Source organism: Chelonia mydas, chromosome 10 (assembly GCF_015237465.2).
Source record: "Chelonia mydas isolate rCheMyd1 chromosome 10, rCheMyd1.pri.v2, whole genome shotgun sequence".
NCBI classification, from domain to species: Eukaryota; Metazoa; Chordata; order Testudines; family Cheloniidae; genus Chelonia; species Chelonia mydas.
The window spans coordinates 23987364-24006225 of record NC_051250.2 but is presented as its reverse complement, the minus strand read 5'-3'; the positions used below and the strand labels follow the sequence as shown (position 1 = coordinate 24006225).

Below are 18862 nucleotides of genomic sequence, written 5' to 3'. Positions count from 1 at the left end.
CAGCTTAGCTCTCAGTATAATTAAATGCATTCTAGCTGCAGTCATGATTCAGAACCTCCAGCCAAACTTTGAAAGAATTAAGATTAACACTCGAAAGGAATTTAATACAAAATTTTTTAATTAAAAATACTTTGAAACAAATATTGACCATTTATAGCTTTACTGCCAGGCAGATTATTATTATTATTATTTATTATTATTATTGCTGGTAGGGAGAGCAGGACATGACATTTTAATTAGCAGTCAAAAAACTTTAAAACATGAAATTATTCAAATTAATAAAAATGCGAAGGGGTTTTTAGATTGTGTTTGGATTTTCAAACCCATCCAAATTTAGGAAAGATTGTGGGGTTCACTCACTCCTCCAGTGTGAGCTCAGTTTAATTAGTGAACTCGGAAGAAATTGCAGAGCAGTCTCCAAAAAATTCTCTGATCCACATGGCATATCTTGACCAATATTCTGCTCTTCCAATGCATACAGAACTTCTAGTGATGACAAAATGACAGATTTGTGTCACCGATATTAATGGTAATACTGCCCATACGGAGAGAGCAGATTATCATAGTGGAGTATACTTGCTGCTGTAGGTCACAAAAGACAATTTTCTTATCTTAACTGAACGTATAAAATGTTAGTGCCCACTCTTAGATCACCACATTAGGTGATTTCAGATTTGTTAAGATTTCGAAAGCTGGAAGCCATGTATCACTGGGACTTATTTGATAGGATATAATTTAAAAAGTCAGTTAGGACATGAGAAAATAAAGAAGCCTGGACTGAAAAAGTGTTTGTGAAATAGTATATTAAAAGGGGAGGAAACTAAAACATTCAAGACTATTATACAATAAGAACCCAATTCTGATGTTAATGGCAGTAGATGGTGGTTATATGACAGAAAAAATTTAGTCCTAGATGCTAAATTGCCATTTTAAACACTAAACTCCACTTTAAAAATATTTACACCCTATAAATTGCCATGTTTGCTATCTATATGATAGGATTCCAGGAGTGTCACTCTGTGTCATTCTGAAGCTTAAAATGGCTGTTGAATCACTATGAAATGATAAGAACAGAATAGTTGACGGCTCTTTGTTTAGAATATCACCAAGTTGAATCATCACTGGGTTTTGTAGTCTGCTACTGTCCGATTTTTAAATTCTCAGCCTCTTTGACTTTGCAAATGACACCCAAGCAACAGCAAGGCATGTGTCTATGCCATTGCTGGGTAAGGAATCGTGTCCCTAGCCTCTGTTTGTCAGAGGGTGGAGATGGATGGCAGGAGAGAGATCACTTGATCATTACCTGTTAAGTTCACTCCCTCTGGGGCACCTGGTATTGGCCACTGTCGGTAGACAGGATTCTGGGCTGGATGGACCTTTGGTCTGACCCAGTATGGCTGTTCTTATGTTTTTATGCCAAGAGTCTAAGACCATTGTGATATCAGAAGTATATTCAGATCACTCCCCTTACTTTGCAGCTACTTTGCATGCAATAACTTTACTGGTTGCATGAGGGAGACTGTACAGATGGTGGATTACTTGGCATAACGGCCACACCTGTGCAACCACATGGGCTGTCAGCAACTAGTTCTGCATTAACCGGCGTGCCTACAGGATATAGTAGTAGTAACACAATTATTAGAGCTGGTCATATTTTGTCTTAAATATGCTGTTTCATCAAAGCGGAAATATTTTGCAGAGATGTACTGATTTTGACAAGTTTTCAACAGGAAGGTTTCTGAGGTCCTATGTGGCTTCTCTAGCCACTTTTGACAGACACCCGTGAATTGAAAACTTGACCTTTTTGATCCAAAAATAATCAGATGTTTTAAAGCAATTCTATTTCGTAAAAATGTTTGAGAGGTTTTGTTGTCATTCCAATGCAAAACAAAAACAAATTTCAAAACCTCCAAAGTTGTTGCAAAATGGAATGGCCACCCAACAGCCAGCTCTACTATCTATCAGGCAAATGCTGTGCACTTACAGACAGCCTTACATCCAAGGACTTCAAATCACTAATGAATGAAGATTCAACATTCCTATTAGGAATGTTATCCGTGTTTTACAGAAGGAAAAACTAATGCACAAGAGACCTACCTAAGGTCACTCAAGATTTCCAGAACAAAACCAGGAGTAGAACCCATAAGCCCAGATTCCCAGTTTTGTGTTTTAGCCACATGATCATCCTTCCCTTACCTTCAGGCAGTGCCATGCACATATAAAAGTATATGCTGCACGTATATGCAGCCTAATATAGACATTCTGCTGAAACTGAACACACACCATGTCACCAATCTATTTTGGGGATTTGCTTACATTTACAGTCAGAATAGCAGTGTATTGACATCAACAAACTAGGAATTCAGAAGTATTTCACGGGAGAGGGAGCTGCACTGAAATTCTCTCTTTGTGCCTTTCAGTACATTAATATGCAGACAAATGCTCACCTTCTCCCACTTCCGGTCCTTGTTCAGCACTATCACCACCAGCTTTGGGTGTGCCTGGTAGCCATCTTCTGTGAAGGACAAATCTTTACCTTCCCAAGTCACATTCATCACAAACCTAGGAGGAAAAAAAAAAGTTTAGTGAAAAATGAATGAGCTGGCCAACAGTTAACGAACAAGCTAATTCATACATCAGAACAATACTGATGAAATACACACACATTAAATCCCATCACTGCTGTGAAAATCCTAGGTCTGCAGCTGGAGTCTCTGGGGCATTCCTTGAAGGGAAGAAAAAGCAAAGTACTATATACACATGACTTGCACTGCAGAGGTAGATGGTTATTTCCCACCTTGTTACTGGATTTGCTTTCATCAATTTATCATGATTTGGTTGAAGGCAGGTGAACAATAAAATACTCTGTGGTTATGACGTGTCCTCTTACTGCACAGGAGGAGTGTAGATGAAAACCGTCCAGTTGAACATAATTAAAATAAGCTCATACAGCTTTGTTATTAGACATTGTTTAGGCCAGGAAACAAACTGTTAGTTTGATTCTACATTTAACATTTGCTCATGCATCTATATTTTGTATCCTTAACTGTAACTTCATTGTGATTTAATTAAACCTGTTACCAAGAGGAACTATATGCTCCATCTGTATTGATACTGATGTTATCATTAATCATATTTTATATTTGCTTAGAAGGAAATATGCAAAAAATGTGACTCACCCATTTTATCTGCATTTACATCACTAAAAAAGAATACACTAGAGGAATGCTACCACCTTTCTGTTAGAGAGATCAATTTGAACGTCAGATCATGTTAACAAACATTTTATAGCAACTTAATATCATACCTTACTACGGCCTTCAAACCTGACCTGAACCTGATGGGTTGAGGTTGGATCGGGTCAAGCCTTGGATTGCAATAGGGTAGGCTCTCATCACCTCCTACAGTGGTTTTGTGCCCTGCTCCTGCTCACCTTGCTATCTTGTTGCATTGCGTGTGCTGCGTAGTGAGTGTCCTGATACGTCACAGTGAGGTGATGGTGGCCAGCAGGAGTGGGTCATGAAGCCACTGTCACCCCTACCCCACAGGCAGGAGACAACCAGAGGCATAAGGAGCAGAAAGCCCCACCAGGCCAAGTCCCAAGGATGAGGCGGAAGTGGCGCTGATACAGGTTCCAGAAGGAGCATTGTGTCTGAAAAGGACTTGACACTCTCAGGTTGGGTTCAAAGTCAGCAGTTCCTGGGTCATTCTTGCGTCTGGATAGAGCTTTAAAAATTAGGCCCAAACAGACCTCTATAGCTTACCCCATCTCCTATATTCTCTCTTTCCAACATCCTCTCCCTTATTCTCAACTACTCCCTTTGCATTTATCTGTGTTTTCCATTTTGTTTGACTGGGCCGAGGTTCCCAAGCAATCCAGGTAACTCTGCATAACTGTCCTGTCAACATCATCACTTACCAATCTACCAATCTTTGCATCATCCATATATTTTATAAGCAGTGATTTTATATTTGCTTCCAGATCATTGGTGAATATGTTGAATACCATCAGGCCTAGTACCAATCTCTGTGGTGTGCCCCTATTCGGGGATTATTCCCCACTGAGAACTATTTTTTGACATCTGTCAGTAAGCCAATTCTTAACCCATTTAACATATGCTCTATTGATATCATAGTACTAATTTCTTTATCAGCGTGTTGTGCAGTTTTAACCAAAATGCGTTACAAAAGTCTTAAGTATTTTAAATCTACGAAGTTATCTTTATCAATCAAACTTGCAGTCTCATCAAAGAGTGAGAGCGGGTTTATTTCACAAGACCAATTTTCTGCAAAACCATGTTGACTGGCATAAATTATATCTATGTTTCTTAATTCTTAATCAATTGACTCCCACATCAGCTTTTCCACTATTTTGCCTGGATTGATGTCAGGCTAACCAGCCTATAGTTACTTGTGTCATCTTGCTTGCCCTTTTTGAACACAGGCACAACATTAGCACTCTTCCAGTCTTTGAAAATTTTCCCCTTAATCCAAGATCTATTAAAGATGAACATCAGCAGGCCAGAGATCTCCTCAGCCAACTCTTTTTGGACTTTAGGGTACAAGTTATCTGGGCCTGTTGATTCAAAAGTGTTTATCACTAGTAGAGGTTCTCTAACATCTTCCTTAACTACTAATGGATTGGAAAATACTTCATCATTCTCAGATTATTCTTACCAAATACAGAACATAGTAATTTACTGACTGCTTCTGCCTTTTCTGCACCATCATTAACTATTTTACCATCTCCATCTAGTAATGGGCCTATAACCATTGCTAGCATTTCTTTTTTTCCTAATGTGCTTAAACTTCTCCTTATTGTCCTTAGCCCTTCCAGACATGGATTTTTCTCTCATGTCCGTAGCTTCCATATCAGTTCTCTGCATTTTATAGCAGTCAGTATGAATCAGATGTTATCTATTTCCTCTTTCTCTATTTGTTATATACTGCTTTTTATTTCTAATTGCTACCTTCATTTCACTACTGAACCAGGAAGGCCTTTTAGACAAAGTTGTCTCTCTTTCTTCATTGTGAAATCATAGCTTTCTAGCCATCTAATAAACTCTTCTTCAAGAGCTCTATATTTTATTTCACATCTTTTCTCTAAATGTTTCTGCCCAGTCAATTTTGCTCAGTTTTTCTCAGCTTTGGAAAATCAGACCTTTTGAAGCACCAAGTGCATACATTACAAACCTCTAGTGAAGAGATAATGTACAGCAATTCTGACTGTTAAGCCCTCAACAACTTCAATACAAGTAAAATCCCTGTTTCCCCATTCTTATCTGTGCAGATCCCCAGCAACTGTAGAAATTGTATGTTTTTGCTGTGTAAAAACAGCGAGATTAAAACAGTGCATGCTTGAGGTGACCAGCACACTCTTCTCACCCACAGCACATCTCATGCAGAAGGGAAGACTGAATTGTGCCAGATGGTTTATATCTTGAAAGAGGCAGGGACAAGTCTACATAGAAAAGTTACTCAAATACAATTCATCTGGTACTTCTACCTACATGGGGCAAGGGCAAACATCAGAGGTTATCCTTCTCTTACCTTCCTCTTCTGTTATTCCTCAGACTCCTTCATTGGGTCTTGATTCATTCAATTGAAATTGTAAGATCTTTGGAGCATGTACCATATCTTCCTGATAGACATGCCAAACCCGTAAAAAAAAACAGAAATTGGGCTTGTTTTTGGCTTAATTGGCTTGTGAGTTGCTTTTTGGCTAGTTTTTGGCGTGTAGCTTGTTTCTTGTTTGGCTTGTATCTTGTTGCTTCTTTTTTTGTGATTGGCTCCCAGCAAGCAGGGGCAAGCAGGGGAGAGTCAGGGGTGCACAGCGGGCCCACCACAGTCCCAGACTGCACCCCAGGGGGATCTAGTCACATAGAGTGTTGACGTTCTTAGAGATTGGCTTGTTTTGGCCTTGTTTTGAAATGGGATTAGCTTGATTTTTGGCTTATTTTGAAAGACGGAGTACTTTTTTACCACGTGAAAGTTGGCAACTGTGCTTCGTGTTTGGAGAGCAGCTAATACAATGGGGCCTTAACCCTGCCTGAAGCCTTTGGGCAGTACCATAATGCAAACAAACAACAATCTGGCCCTGTGATTGGAGATGCACTCTATTCCCACAGCACAACCTGTGGGGAGGACTGTCACACCACCTTAATCAGTATGAATCCTCCAAAACATAACATAGCAAAGCTGACATGTGCATTGGGGACGGTGGTTAGACATATCTGCCTTTGTAACAAATCTATGATAATATATTTTCATAACATACCATACAAGTTATGATCAGAGCTATACCATAATCCATTCAAAGGATGTGCAACCATACATTGCCCTCCTTTTGATAAATTTCTAAATGCTGAATAATGGGACCAAGTCTTACTATCATTATAAGACAACAACATACATCTGCTCAGTTTCACACTATAGCATTGCCATTTGACGCCCCTCTCCTGGATAGTAACCTACATGCTTGCAGTATTATGCATCTAGGTCTCAGCTATTAAAAATGTTTAAGGGACCTTTTCTCCAAATTCTCTATATAAAAATCAACTTCAAAACCATACACAGAGGACAAGTATATTACTCTCCTATGCAATAATGGAAATAGTATATGTCATAACTTTTCCTATTCTATAGGGGTTGGGTCAGATCCTTATTCCTGCTCCAGCTTGGGTAAGCCAAGTAAACTGGGCTGGAGCAGCACAAAGGAGAACTACAAGCCCTGGTTCCAGATGAAGGAGGATTTCCCAATTCCTAACAGGCCTGACAAACTCACTACACATTGCTGTCACTGTATTTATCTATAAAGAATGTTGTCACATACATCAAATGAAATCCAGTGACACACTGGTCATTAATATCATTGTGAGAAGTATGTAGAGATGATACCTAAAAAGTTATGTGTATATACTGAAAATATATCCTGAGAGTCACAAAAGGGCATCCTTTAAAAATTGGAAGTCAAATCCTAGTGTGGAAAATAGAAAGGAGCATAAACTCTGGCAAGTCAAGTGTAAATATATAAATATGCAGATGAAAAAGGATTTGAAGAGCAATTAGTGAAAGAAACGAAAAACTAACCTCACATTTTTATTTTAGTGCATCAGAAGTAGGAAACCTGCCAAATAATCAGTGGGGTCACTGGACAATCAAGGTGCTAAAGGATCACTCAAAGAAGACCAGGCTGTTGTGGAGAAGCTCAATATATTCTTTGCATCAGTCTTCACTGAAGAGGATGTGAGGAAGATTCCCATACCTGAACCATTCTTTTTAGGTGACAAATCTGAGAAACTATCCCAGATAGAGGTATCAATAGAGGAGGTTTTGGAACAAATTGACAAATTAAACAGTAATAAGCCACCAGGACCAGATTAAACTATTGCTGTAACCTATTGCTTAAATCAGCTTCTGTACCAGATGACTGGAGGATAGCTAATGTCATGACAATTTTTCAAAAAGCTCGAGTGATTCTGAAAATTACAGGCAGCTAAGCCTAACTGTAGGTTGAAACTATAGTAAAGAACAGAATTATGAGACTCGTAGATGAACACAATATGTTGGGGAAGAATCAACATGCCTTTTGTAAAGGGAAATCATGCCTCCCCAATCTATTAGAATTCTTTGAGGAAGTCAACAAACACGGGGACAAGGATGATCCAGTTGATACAATGTACCTGGACTTTCAGAAAGCCTTTGACAAGGTACCCACTCCTGGAAGGGGAAAATAAAGATGGTGACCCGGCCGGAGGCCCAAGTCACGAAGAGGATGCTGCGGTACTTGGACTGAGGCGGGTCTGCAGTTGGAGAAGACGACGGGTGAGGCACCACCGGGAGAGGGGGCAGCAGCCAGCAGAGCTAATCCCTGTGGTGGCCAACAGGAGGGGCTGTGGCGAGCGGACCCCATCACCGCACCCCATCACCTGTTTGAACTCAATGCTAATAAAAAACAGGGACATGTGAAGGCAACAGGCACCAGAGAATAAACACTGTGAGGGTTACTGACCCTGGGGACAAAAACAGTGGCTTTGGGGGAATATAAAAGGGGAATACAAAAGGACACATCTTTATCCTTCACTGAGGAAGCAAAAAGAACAGCACTTTTTACATTCATGAATGCTGCACCCTGGCCACGTGTGTTAGTTACAGTGGGAGATTGCTTTAGGTGAGAAATTGCTTTAGACAAGAATTTTAGCCTGTTAAAATTAAGTTTAGACTCTAAGAAGTGTGTTATACCTTTTGATTTACATGTAACCTATTCTTATTCTCCTTGCTCACTATCTCTTACATCTTAATCTTTTTTAATAAAGATATTTGTTTTCACTGTAAACAGATTACAGTGCTATGTTATAAAAGACCTGATCCTCAGTTGTTCCCGTTAATCTGTGCGTACATTGTCTCTTTGGTGTACTTGGTAATTACTGGGAGCGTCTACTGACAAGAGCTGGATGTTGCGAGGAACTCGGGGGTTGGGGTGTACTTGCCACCAGCCTGCATGGAGACGGCGAGGTCTCCAGACAGCTGGAAGTCAGTGTTTGTGGGGAAGAGGCTGTTGGTTTCAGGGAGCTGAAGCACAGAAGACAGACAAGACTACTTCACGCTAAGGGTAGGTAGTGGCAAGACACCTCACGACCTTGCGTACCCCTGGGGAGTGTCACATGCTAACTCTTGTGAAAGCTACCACCAGCCTTGCCTTTACTAGGATTTGACCTTGTGGTAGCTAACGTAGCCAATGCTCCCATGGAAAGCTCATTCTCTTATTTCTGAATCATCCTCCAGGATATATAATTTCTGATGGATCTTTCACTGATACTTTTAGGATAGGTCTGCATTGGATCTGGAGGTGTAATTTCCACCTCAGATATATATATGCGTATATATATATATATATATATATATATATATATATACACACACACATACACACACACACACATCCTGGTTGAGCTAGTGAACTAAAACTAGCACTGTAGCCATGGCTGCATGGACAATGGTTAGCTGCCCTGAGTGTAATCCAGTCTGAAATACTCGGTACATATGTAGCGTGCTTGCTGGTCTCACCCCTCATGCAGCCATGACTACTATTTTTAGCATGCTAGTTTGATCAGGGCTAGCAAAGGTATGTCTACTTGAGCTGGAAGTTATACCTTCAGCTCCGGTGTAGACATACCCTTAGTGTAGTCCCTTTAGCTCATCCTATCTGTCTGATGCTATATATTGTTTATGTTTAATTTTAAACATATGCCAACTCATCTGGGCACTTGTACAAATTTGAGCAATATAAAATTTATATAATTAATGTTGACTAAAAAAACCCATGCACTCCTCATATAACAGATGAGTATAAATACACCCTCTCCCCCCAGATGCTTCAAGCAAAAGCACGAGTAAACCGATGGGACAGCATCTTTGCACTAGGACTTTAAAGATCAATATCAGATTCTGGAATGAGGAAGCCAGCAAAGTAAGTAGAACATCGATGCAATGTACTCCTTATAGCCTTGTTTTCTCAGGCAATCAGTTGCTGCTTTCTCCACTAGTGATCCAAAGGGTCACTATGTACTATACATTACAATAAGCCATCCTGGAAATCACAATGCCTCAAGTTATTTTAGCAGGTTCCACGAGAGAGAGAGAGATGTTCTTAATTGCCACATCAATTACAGATTGATAAGCGTCACCTGGGGCTTCAAACATATCTGTATATTGTGAAACTCCTTGAGGAAAGTTGGGTATACCTCCTCTATAACAGGGGCAGGCATCATTCCCATTCCATCAAACTTTATTGATGCTTCCTCCATCTACATAATCTCTAAGATTATTAGGACTGAAACCAGATACCCTGCTATTATCCAGGTTCTTATTTATGCCAAACAATTGGAAATGAAAGCAGACATTCTACAACATCAGTAGTCAACAAAAGACATTTAAGCTATATGTTATCAGCATTCTGATGAGACTACAACCTAAACCACCACTTTAAATATGTGTTGAGCAGGAGTGACAAAAGTATGACCCGATGCAACCACACAGAGAAAGTTCTCAGGGCAGATGAGCAGTCACCCAACACCACTCTGGGGTCCCTCAAAGGAAAAAGGGTATAAAAAGGGTGACTCCATTTATCAATGCCAGAATCCACAGACAATTTATTAAACTTCAGGTTGATTCTTCTGTATCTGTTAACTTGGAACGGATCTTTGTCCATCTCAAGGAGGTCAGACAATAAGACCAGCACAATTTTTAAAGCATATGGAGACCTGAACCTAAGACTGATATGGAATGAGAAGATTTGATGATTCCAGATATTGCCAGACATTCATCACCACAGCCATCTCATCAACCTTGCCAAAGAAGTTCAGGGTAAAGACCTGGAAACAGTAAGCCGCTCTGTCAAAATCATGAGATTTTCTGAGTAAAGGCCAAGAATGGGATTTTCCAAAGTGTCTGAGTAACAATGGAGCACAGGTCTCATTGAAAATAAATAATCCTTGCGCTCCTACGTCACTCAGACACTTTGGAAAATCCCACCAAAAATGAACATTTAGACACTCACATCCTACTTTGCCGAAGGGAGGCACTAACAATGGATCAATCCATCTTGGCTAGATTTGACCATGTCTTATTACATTTAAGTGAAATTAGCGATTGTGAAAGATACCAAATGTACACCCCTAGTGACTGAAGTCACGTATTTACCCACAGAGGACTCACAGTATGAGCAGTGAGGCTCACACTGCTTTGCTCCTGATGAAAGTGTCAGAACTAGCTTCTCGGGAAGGCTCTGAGTTGATTACTGCACAAGAGGTTGATCTGCTACGCAACGTGGTGTTCTGTCAAGGTGGAACTCACCTCACTGTTAAAAGAGGTGGTTTCTGACACTTCAGTGTTTCAGTCTTTTTAATATTTCATCCCCAACTGGCCAAACGTTATACCCAAAGTACTGGGAGAAGCACTTCAAAAGGGAATAGAATAAAAATAAATCTGTTGGGTGCCACTTATGAGGAATGTTTGAAGAGCACCAGCCAAGAGACGCCAGGAAAGCGATCTATAAAAAAAATATTCTAGCTCTTTACAGACAGATGACAGGAAACAGGGCACTAGCCTAAATTCAAGGTAGTGCAGAAACAGACTCACTACAACCTACCTACATTACAGGTTGATAGTTTTGGCATCCCTCACTGGCTTCGGTATCTCCCTTGCCAGGTTTCAGATCTCAGGCTCTAATCTGAGCAGGAGCATTTACACTGCAGAGTTTAGCCCCATAGCACAAGCCTGAGTCAGCTGACACAGGCTCTGAGACTTTCTTTTTTTTGTCGGGGAGGGGGGCAGCCACCATGCAGACATATTGAGAACAAATTGCTTCCCCTGTGCCAGGGTCAGAAAAGGAGGTGAGAAATAGCCATTTTTACTGCTGCTGAGAGCACAAATGCTGGCAAGAGACTGAGCTATTACAATCTGCAGGCCAGGCTAACTTGGATTGTAATAATATCCAATTCCCAATGTTGTGTCAGCTCAGTGCTTGGATGGGAGACCACCAAAAGCAAAGTGTTGCAGGAAAGGTTGGTTCAATAGTCGATGCTCTTCTGTCAAGTCTCACAGAATCACATCCCCACATTGTTGTGAATGCCTGGGAGATTGCTATGGACCCTATGACACTTTTCACAAGAGGTGAACTATTATCCCCAGAGTCACAATCTGAGTAGTTTCATTCTGCTTTCCTAAGTTTACCCCAAATTTTCAGTTACGTACGGTCACTCTTTATGAACTGAACTTTTGTGTAAACATGCACTAGGGAACTTTCAGTTTGTACCAGCAGGGTCTACACAGGCCAGTTAGTGCACAACACATTTGTGTGCTATAGAATTCACAACTCACTGGTCTGCATTACTGTACCATGAAGACAAGTCCTCAGTCTTTAACTTGGGCAGCCATTAAAAGTATCTCTGAGCTGGATCCTGGTTCTATTGAAGTTAGTAGGAGTTTTACCATTGATTTTTGATAGTAACAGGAATGGGTTCATTGTATGTAAATGTATTGGGTCTTCCAATATTTGTGACTTCATATACATTTTTGTGTGAATGAATGGCCAGATGCCACTGGAAGGGATACCATATAATGTCTTTAATAAATAAATACAGGAGGCTAAGGTGTGATTTTTGCTTTCGGATTTGGAACAGCTGAGATAATAGCATACTTCATTCCAGAAGAAGGTGAAAGCATCTCATATCTCTCAACAGTGAGCCTTGTGGAAATGGTGCCTGCTAGCCTCAAACTATGAATTTCAAAACTTCTGTCTTTAAGAGTCTTCTTATTGTAATTACAAGAGAAATTTGCTTTCATCTGTAGTTCAGAAAAGCAATACGGACATCTAGTGGCCAGTTGAGTTAATGACAGATAAGGCTTCTCATCCTCACCAAAAGAATACACAGGGCCATGAATACATGACAAGAACCATAATGTAATTTCAGTTCTGCCTTATAATGAAATGTGAGTATGAGCAATGAATGACAGGTCACAGTGAGGAAGATGGTTATAGTCTAATCCAACAATTTGCAGTTCTGTTTGGTTTCCAGTTGCCCTAAAACTGACATTTGGAAATTCCTATTGCCTTCTTGCCAACATTAATTTTAACAGCCTGAGCTGTTTTAAAGAGGTACCACTGATCCCACACAGCTCAAGAAGAAAACTTGAATCTCAGAGTAATGCTCAGAGCATAATATGAATAGGACTTCTGAAGCTCATGTAACATCTACCTCCACAATAAATCATTGTCCTGGGAAGAACTAATTTAGCAGGCAAGGGGTGAAAGTTATTACTAAAACAAGATATATCATTGCTAAACTAAACGTAAGCAATAATAGAATTCAATGGTGATTAGGAAATAGAATACATGTTCAAAGAGATGACGAGTCCTTAGGATCCTTTACTATCTGAACTTCAGCCACTAATTTCCTGGCCTCATCTTTCTGCCAACAAACTGATAAACTCAATAAATGTCACAGGTGCCATCAACTTGGACCATCATTTTTCATCTGTGCTCTCCCTCACTACCTAGTATTGCAATTCCAAAACAACTGCAGGCAATGCACAGAAAATGAGAGAGGGTGGAGGCTCAAAGAAATATGGATTTCATCAAAGTCTTTTTTCTTGGAAAAGAAGGAATTTCTAGATTTCAAAGTTGATCACATCTTACAGGAAACATGATGTCTGCCAATATTTCAGTTTCCTCCAACTAATATGAATCAGCCACTTTAATAATCAAGGAAGACAGTCTGTTTTGGTTTGGCATTCACCCAGTACTGAAGCTTATAAAACTTGGACCCACTCCCACTTTTTAATCTTTGTTTCTTCATTTAACTGAATCCATGAATTATTGAGCTTCCTTAATGTGGTTTTATGTGAGACTTTTGTAATTCTGGAAATACTTATCAACAGGTACACCAGAAATATACATTATCAGAGAGACTTCTTAAAGAAGCAATTAAAAAGTAAGCTAATGAAACTCAGGGAACTGTATATGGCATACTACATAGACTGCACTGGGTATCATGTAAAACTCCAATGATCTACTCGTTTACTTTTAATTACTCTTCCCCTTTGTATTTAGCTTGATCTGTTTTAAGATCTGATGCATTTTTGGAATGTACCTCTTAACTACACACAACTGTACACTTGGGAAGTTTTGTTTTTTTTTTAAAAGGTCTTACAATATGGACATTTGTCTTTTCTTTCTTATTTCAAACCCTTCCGTGTGGTAAATAGGAAGTGTTCCCCTATGTCCTGGGTACATCTCGTCTGTGATATCCTGGTTCTGAGGGAGCTGTAGAATCCCAGGCCTGGGGCCAGCACAGGATGAATCCATTTTGGGAACAATGTGCTCAGTGGCTGTGAAAAAGGAGTGGCATGCCAACTATCTACGCCTCCTGCCAGCTGCTCCTTAAAGTGTTAGTTGCATCAGCTCTGGAGAAGTCATTTTGCCCAGGATTGTACAAAATCAGCAGCAAAGAGTAGGACAGGATAAAAAAAGCTGAGGGGAACTGGACAAAGCTTGTAAAGGATGGCTCAGCATTCTAGCCTGCAATGTCGGTCATTACAGGTTAGCAATAGTGCAGCATAACTCAGACTTTAAGGTCAGAAAGGACCATAATGATAATCTAGTCTGACGTCCTGCACATTGCAGGACACAGAACCTCACCCATCCATTCCTGTAATAGACCCCAACCTCTGGCTGAGTTACTGAAGTCCTCAAATCATTGTTTAAAGACTTCAAGTTACAGAGAATCCACCATTTACACTACTTTAAACCTGCAAATAATTCGTATCCCATGCTGCTGAGGAAGGTGAAAAAAACCCAGAGTCTCTGCCAATCTGACCCAGGGAAAACTTCTTCCCAACCCCAAATACGGCTATCAGTTAGACCCTGAGCATGAGGGCAAGACCCAGCAGCCAGATGACACCAGAGAAAGAATTCTCTGTAGTAACTCAGAGCCCTCCCAATCTAGTGTGCCATCACTGGTCATTGGAAATAGTTGCTTCTAGCAGTCACAAACTTTAGAAATACAATAGGTTGTAGTGAGCCAACATTATTATTCATAATTCATGCTTTGCAAAAAATAGTGAACATTTTTTTACATTAACTTTTTGCCATTTGGGGTAACTTTGCATCTCCAAACATAGCTTTTCCATGAAATCTGATTAAATATCTTTTTTCATATACCAAAAAGCAAGAATGCGCCAATTTTAAATGTTGCATTTCAATGCCAACTTCAGGTGCATTTGTGCCAAATTCTGGGGAAAAGAGGCACATATTTAAGTTGCAAAAAGTGGCAATTCGTCTGTAAAATGGGACTCCTTTTAAATTCCTAAAGAACCTTTTGTTGTGACTCTTTCATACTCTCGGTATTCATACTCTACGCTGACCTAATTTGGCACAGAAATGTGTTGTTTACATTTTGAGTAATTACAAAAACACACTACCTCTACTAGCCAGCCAGCACCAATGATACGCCACTATCCAGTGGGGTCTTAGCTGGATGAGTGGTGTCACATGCAACTCCTGTTGGGCTGGTGGAATATGACAAGAGTTCCATTAACACCACTCTTCAGAGAGCACTGGGGGCAACTAGATTGTGTGCATTAATCAAAGATGCTAATATAGCTTGCAGTGTTTAAAATAGGCTCTTCAGTAGTGAGCTACACTTGCCACACAATGATTCACCAATCAGATCGGTTAATTACTGTGCCATGGTTGCCAATCAGGAGCCATCATCCATGCAGAAACAAACTAGAGAAAGTTAAGAACTATTTGATCATCTAATCCATCCCCTGCCATCAGGGAATGGTTCACTGCAGTGTATTTCTCAGGCATTTGTTTGGTTAAGATATAATTTTTTCACATCACCGAGGGTACCCTGGAAGTGGGTTGTTTAAAATTAAGTTGGTAGGACTGGCAGCCTGGCACGCATTTGAGGGCCTTCATCTATGCAACTAGTACTCTCTGAAGATCTGCCAGAAGCCAGATTTGATTATCTTCAGTCACACCTTAAGGCTCACGTCCTCATAAATGCTTTTAATTAATGAACCATCACTGCAGAAGAATAGTGGTTTCACTTGCCATTTGGATTCCTTTAAAAAAAAATCCATTATAAGACACGATGACGAATGCTGCCTTATAAAACTAATGGGATAGGATAGCATAGGTGATAGGAAAGAATTTACATAAGCAACTGTCATTCAAAAGGGATAATTATAGCCATCAAAAATGGCAACTTGTTCAGGCATTGGACTACTTGCCAAAAAATAGGATACTAAGCAGAAGATGTCAAGTATGCTGTCCATCTATATAATTATAAATAGAGATTGGAATTACTGACTCTTAAGCTATAGCCCGGTACCAAACACAGAGGGTAAAATTAATCATTGGTATAATCAATGGAAGTGAAATGGGTCCAATTCAACTGTCAAGGGAACTTCAGAAATTAAGTACGATGCATTATCAAGAAATTCTAGGATTTATCGGGAGAAAAAGGAGTGATTTTTTTCTTGTATTGACTGAAAATAAATGCATACCCAAATATGCTTTTATCGTTCCATATTGATTTAGGACTGCACAGCAAGTGTCCTACTAGTGACAAAAACATTTTGCTCCAGACATAATCCGTTAAGTAATGAAACATTCTCAATCATGTAGTAAACTATGTTATGTTTATTTATCCCAATTTTTGACAGAACTTAATGAAATAAGCAAATCCTCAGTAAACTGGCTGTCAAGAGATCTGTTGCGGCATACACGCATTACACAGACTTGTTAGATTATTCATCAAACCATTGTGTTCATGTAAAATTAGGATTGACTCAAATTCAAAAAGAAAAAAAGGAACTAATCTGGCATTGCTGGAAGCTGGAATCAAAGTACTGAACCAAATGAATTAATATCAGGGCTTGTTATATAAAAAGCCTTTCCCATGTAAGGAATGCATTGCTTTCACAGACAGGATGCATGTTGGCAACATCGATATGTCAGAGACAAGAGTGAAATCAGGGAATGAATGTGGGTAGAGGATCATATTGAAGTCTAAGTTCCACTTGATTTTAAATTTTCAAAGAAGTTGTTAGATTGGTTTGTTTTTGTAAGCCACACTGTACAAACTAAAAAGAAAAGGAGTACTTGTGGCACCTTAGAGACTAACAAATGTATTTAATTTGCAAACTGGATAAAATTAACTTAGGCTTGAATAGAGACTGGGAGTGGATGGGTCATTACACAAAGTAAAACTATTTCCTCTTGTTTATTCCCCCCCCCCACCCGCCCCCCACTGTTCCTCAGATGTTCTTGTCAACTGCTGGAAATGGCCCACCTTGATTATCACTACAAAAGGTTCCCACACCCCACTCCTGCTGGTAAAAGCTCACCTTAAGTGATCACTCTCATTACAGTGTGTATGGTAACACCCATTGTTTCATGTTCTCTATGTATATAAATCTCCCCACTGTATTTTCCACTGAATGCATCCGATGAAGTGAGCTGTAGCTCACAAAAGCTTATGCTCAAATAAATGTGTTAGTCTCTAAGGTGCCAAAAGTTCTCCTTTTCTTTTTGCGAATACAGACTAACACGGCTGCTACTCTGAAACCTGTACAAACTAAGTTAATCAAAACAGAAATAGACAGATATTTGTCAGTGTTTTGTTGGTTTGTTTATTGAATAAAGCCTCAAAGTTCATTCAAGATGGCTCCACTTCGCCATGTATATGCCATGTATGTGTACAGGGTTTGTAGAAGGGTTTGAGGAAGAGCTCTGTGTGGCTCGAAGGCTTGTCTCTCTCACCAACAGAAGTTGGCCCACTAAAAGATATTACCTCACGTACCTCGTCTCTCTGAGGCTATGGAGGATCAGGTACTGTATTCCTAAGCACTGCTTTTCTCCAGACCAATGCCCTCTGCACCGCCTGAGCTCTGCATTGAAGCTCGATGAAGTAGAGTACAAGAATGACCACTCGTACTAGGCTTTGCACCAGCCCCCACACAAGCTAGTGATGGGGCCTGTGTACAGGACAGGGGCAGGGCACAGAATCTGCATTTATACTGTGCAAGGAGTAAGTAGTGGCTGGGCACACTGCTCCAGACTCACACTTTGGCCACAGATTGGGATCAGAGGGAGATTCACTACCCACCCAGCAAAGCCACATAGTCACTGTAGCTGTAAGTAGGTTCATACATTTCGCCCACACTTAGTAGTGTATCTGTAGATGCACCTCCAAACCTCTTTGCTATTCAGGAGTGAGGGCAAAGAATAGCAATTATGCTATGTTCATCAAGGAACACATCTGAGCTGATTGAAAAATGGGTAATATTTTGCAAAAAAAAAATTGTCCCTGATTTTTGTTCCAAAACTTTATACATTTTTACCCTACTAGAAAAACTCCAATGGCATGTATAAAAAAACCAAACAAAAAAACAACAACACATACACCTTTTTTATTTCATGGGAGGGCAGAATTTCTCATAGTGATCAGCAGGGTTTTTTGGGAGAGGGAGTTTTGTTCAGATATCGTGTTAATATACTGCTAGCTCTAACTGTATTGTTATGTTAGTGACCATACTGTGTGTAATGGTATATCTGCCTTGGGAGATTATGGGTATATTGCAAGTGAGGAGGGAACATGCCAACAGATCAGCCATTCTGTTTTTCTCAACTGCAGATTGTTACCTATGCTCCCAAATTTAATGCTACTCAAGGTAAACCTCTAGACATTAACTTGAAAAATATGTATGTTTCAACTACTCACTCTGAATTTCCTTTACATTTTTTCTACATGGTGAGAGACTCTAGGGGAAAGCCGATTTCTCCCCACATATATTAGAAATGGACATCGATCAGCTTATCCCAATAAATTCAAGCAAACCAGCATTTTTCCTGTGTATAAAAAAGCCAACAACAGCATCTTAGAGTTGCAGTGAAGGGGGGAGACAGCCTGTGTGTGCTCAAGAGAGATAAAATGCCTTCAGCCAGTGCGTTGCTCACAGGAGTCAAGGGGTAAAACATTGAGAGTTTTTGCTTTGTAATAGATTTCACTTCAAAACAGATTTTCTTTTAAAAAATCCAGAGCTTAAAGTGATCATCTGGATGCAAAAAATAGTGTGTAAAATGTTACCTATCTTCATTTACAAACGAACTAGGTATAGTGAAGTGGGTTTAGAATACAATGCTAGGTTTCAAGCTGAATTTGATAGTGATAATAAAAGTGAGGGTCTAAAAGCCTCTTTTTTTCTGCTTCTTTCCTGAGCTTGTTTCATTTAGCATCAGGTATTATATCCTGTAGGGGTTTTTTCAAGATACAGTACTCCCCACTGAGTT

The 18862-nt window shown here is 39.8% G+C and overlaps 1 protein-coding gene across 3 annotated transcripts in view; it reads right to left on the bottom strand.

Moving 5' to 3' along the window:
* Positions 1 to 18862, bottom strand: part of GRIN2A (glutamate ionotropic receptor NMDA type subunit 2A) — a 291808-nt gene that overhangs the window by 101066 nt on the left and 171880 nt on the right. For all 3 annotated transcript variants that reach the window (XM_043524160.1, XM_043524162.1, XM_043524161.1), the window contains one exon: positions 2448 to 2562. In XM_043524160.1, the coding sequence (XP_043380095.1) occupies positions 2448 to 2562 (115 nt within the window). The remainder of the gene's footprint in view (positions 1 to 2447; positions 2563 to 18862) is intronic.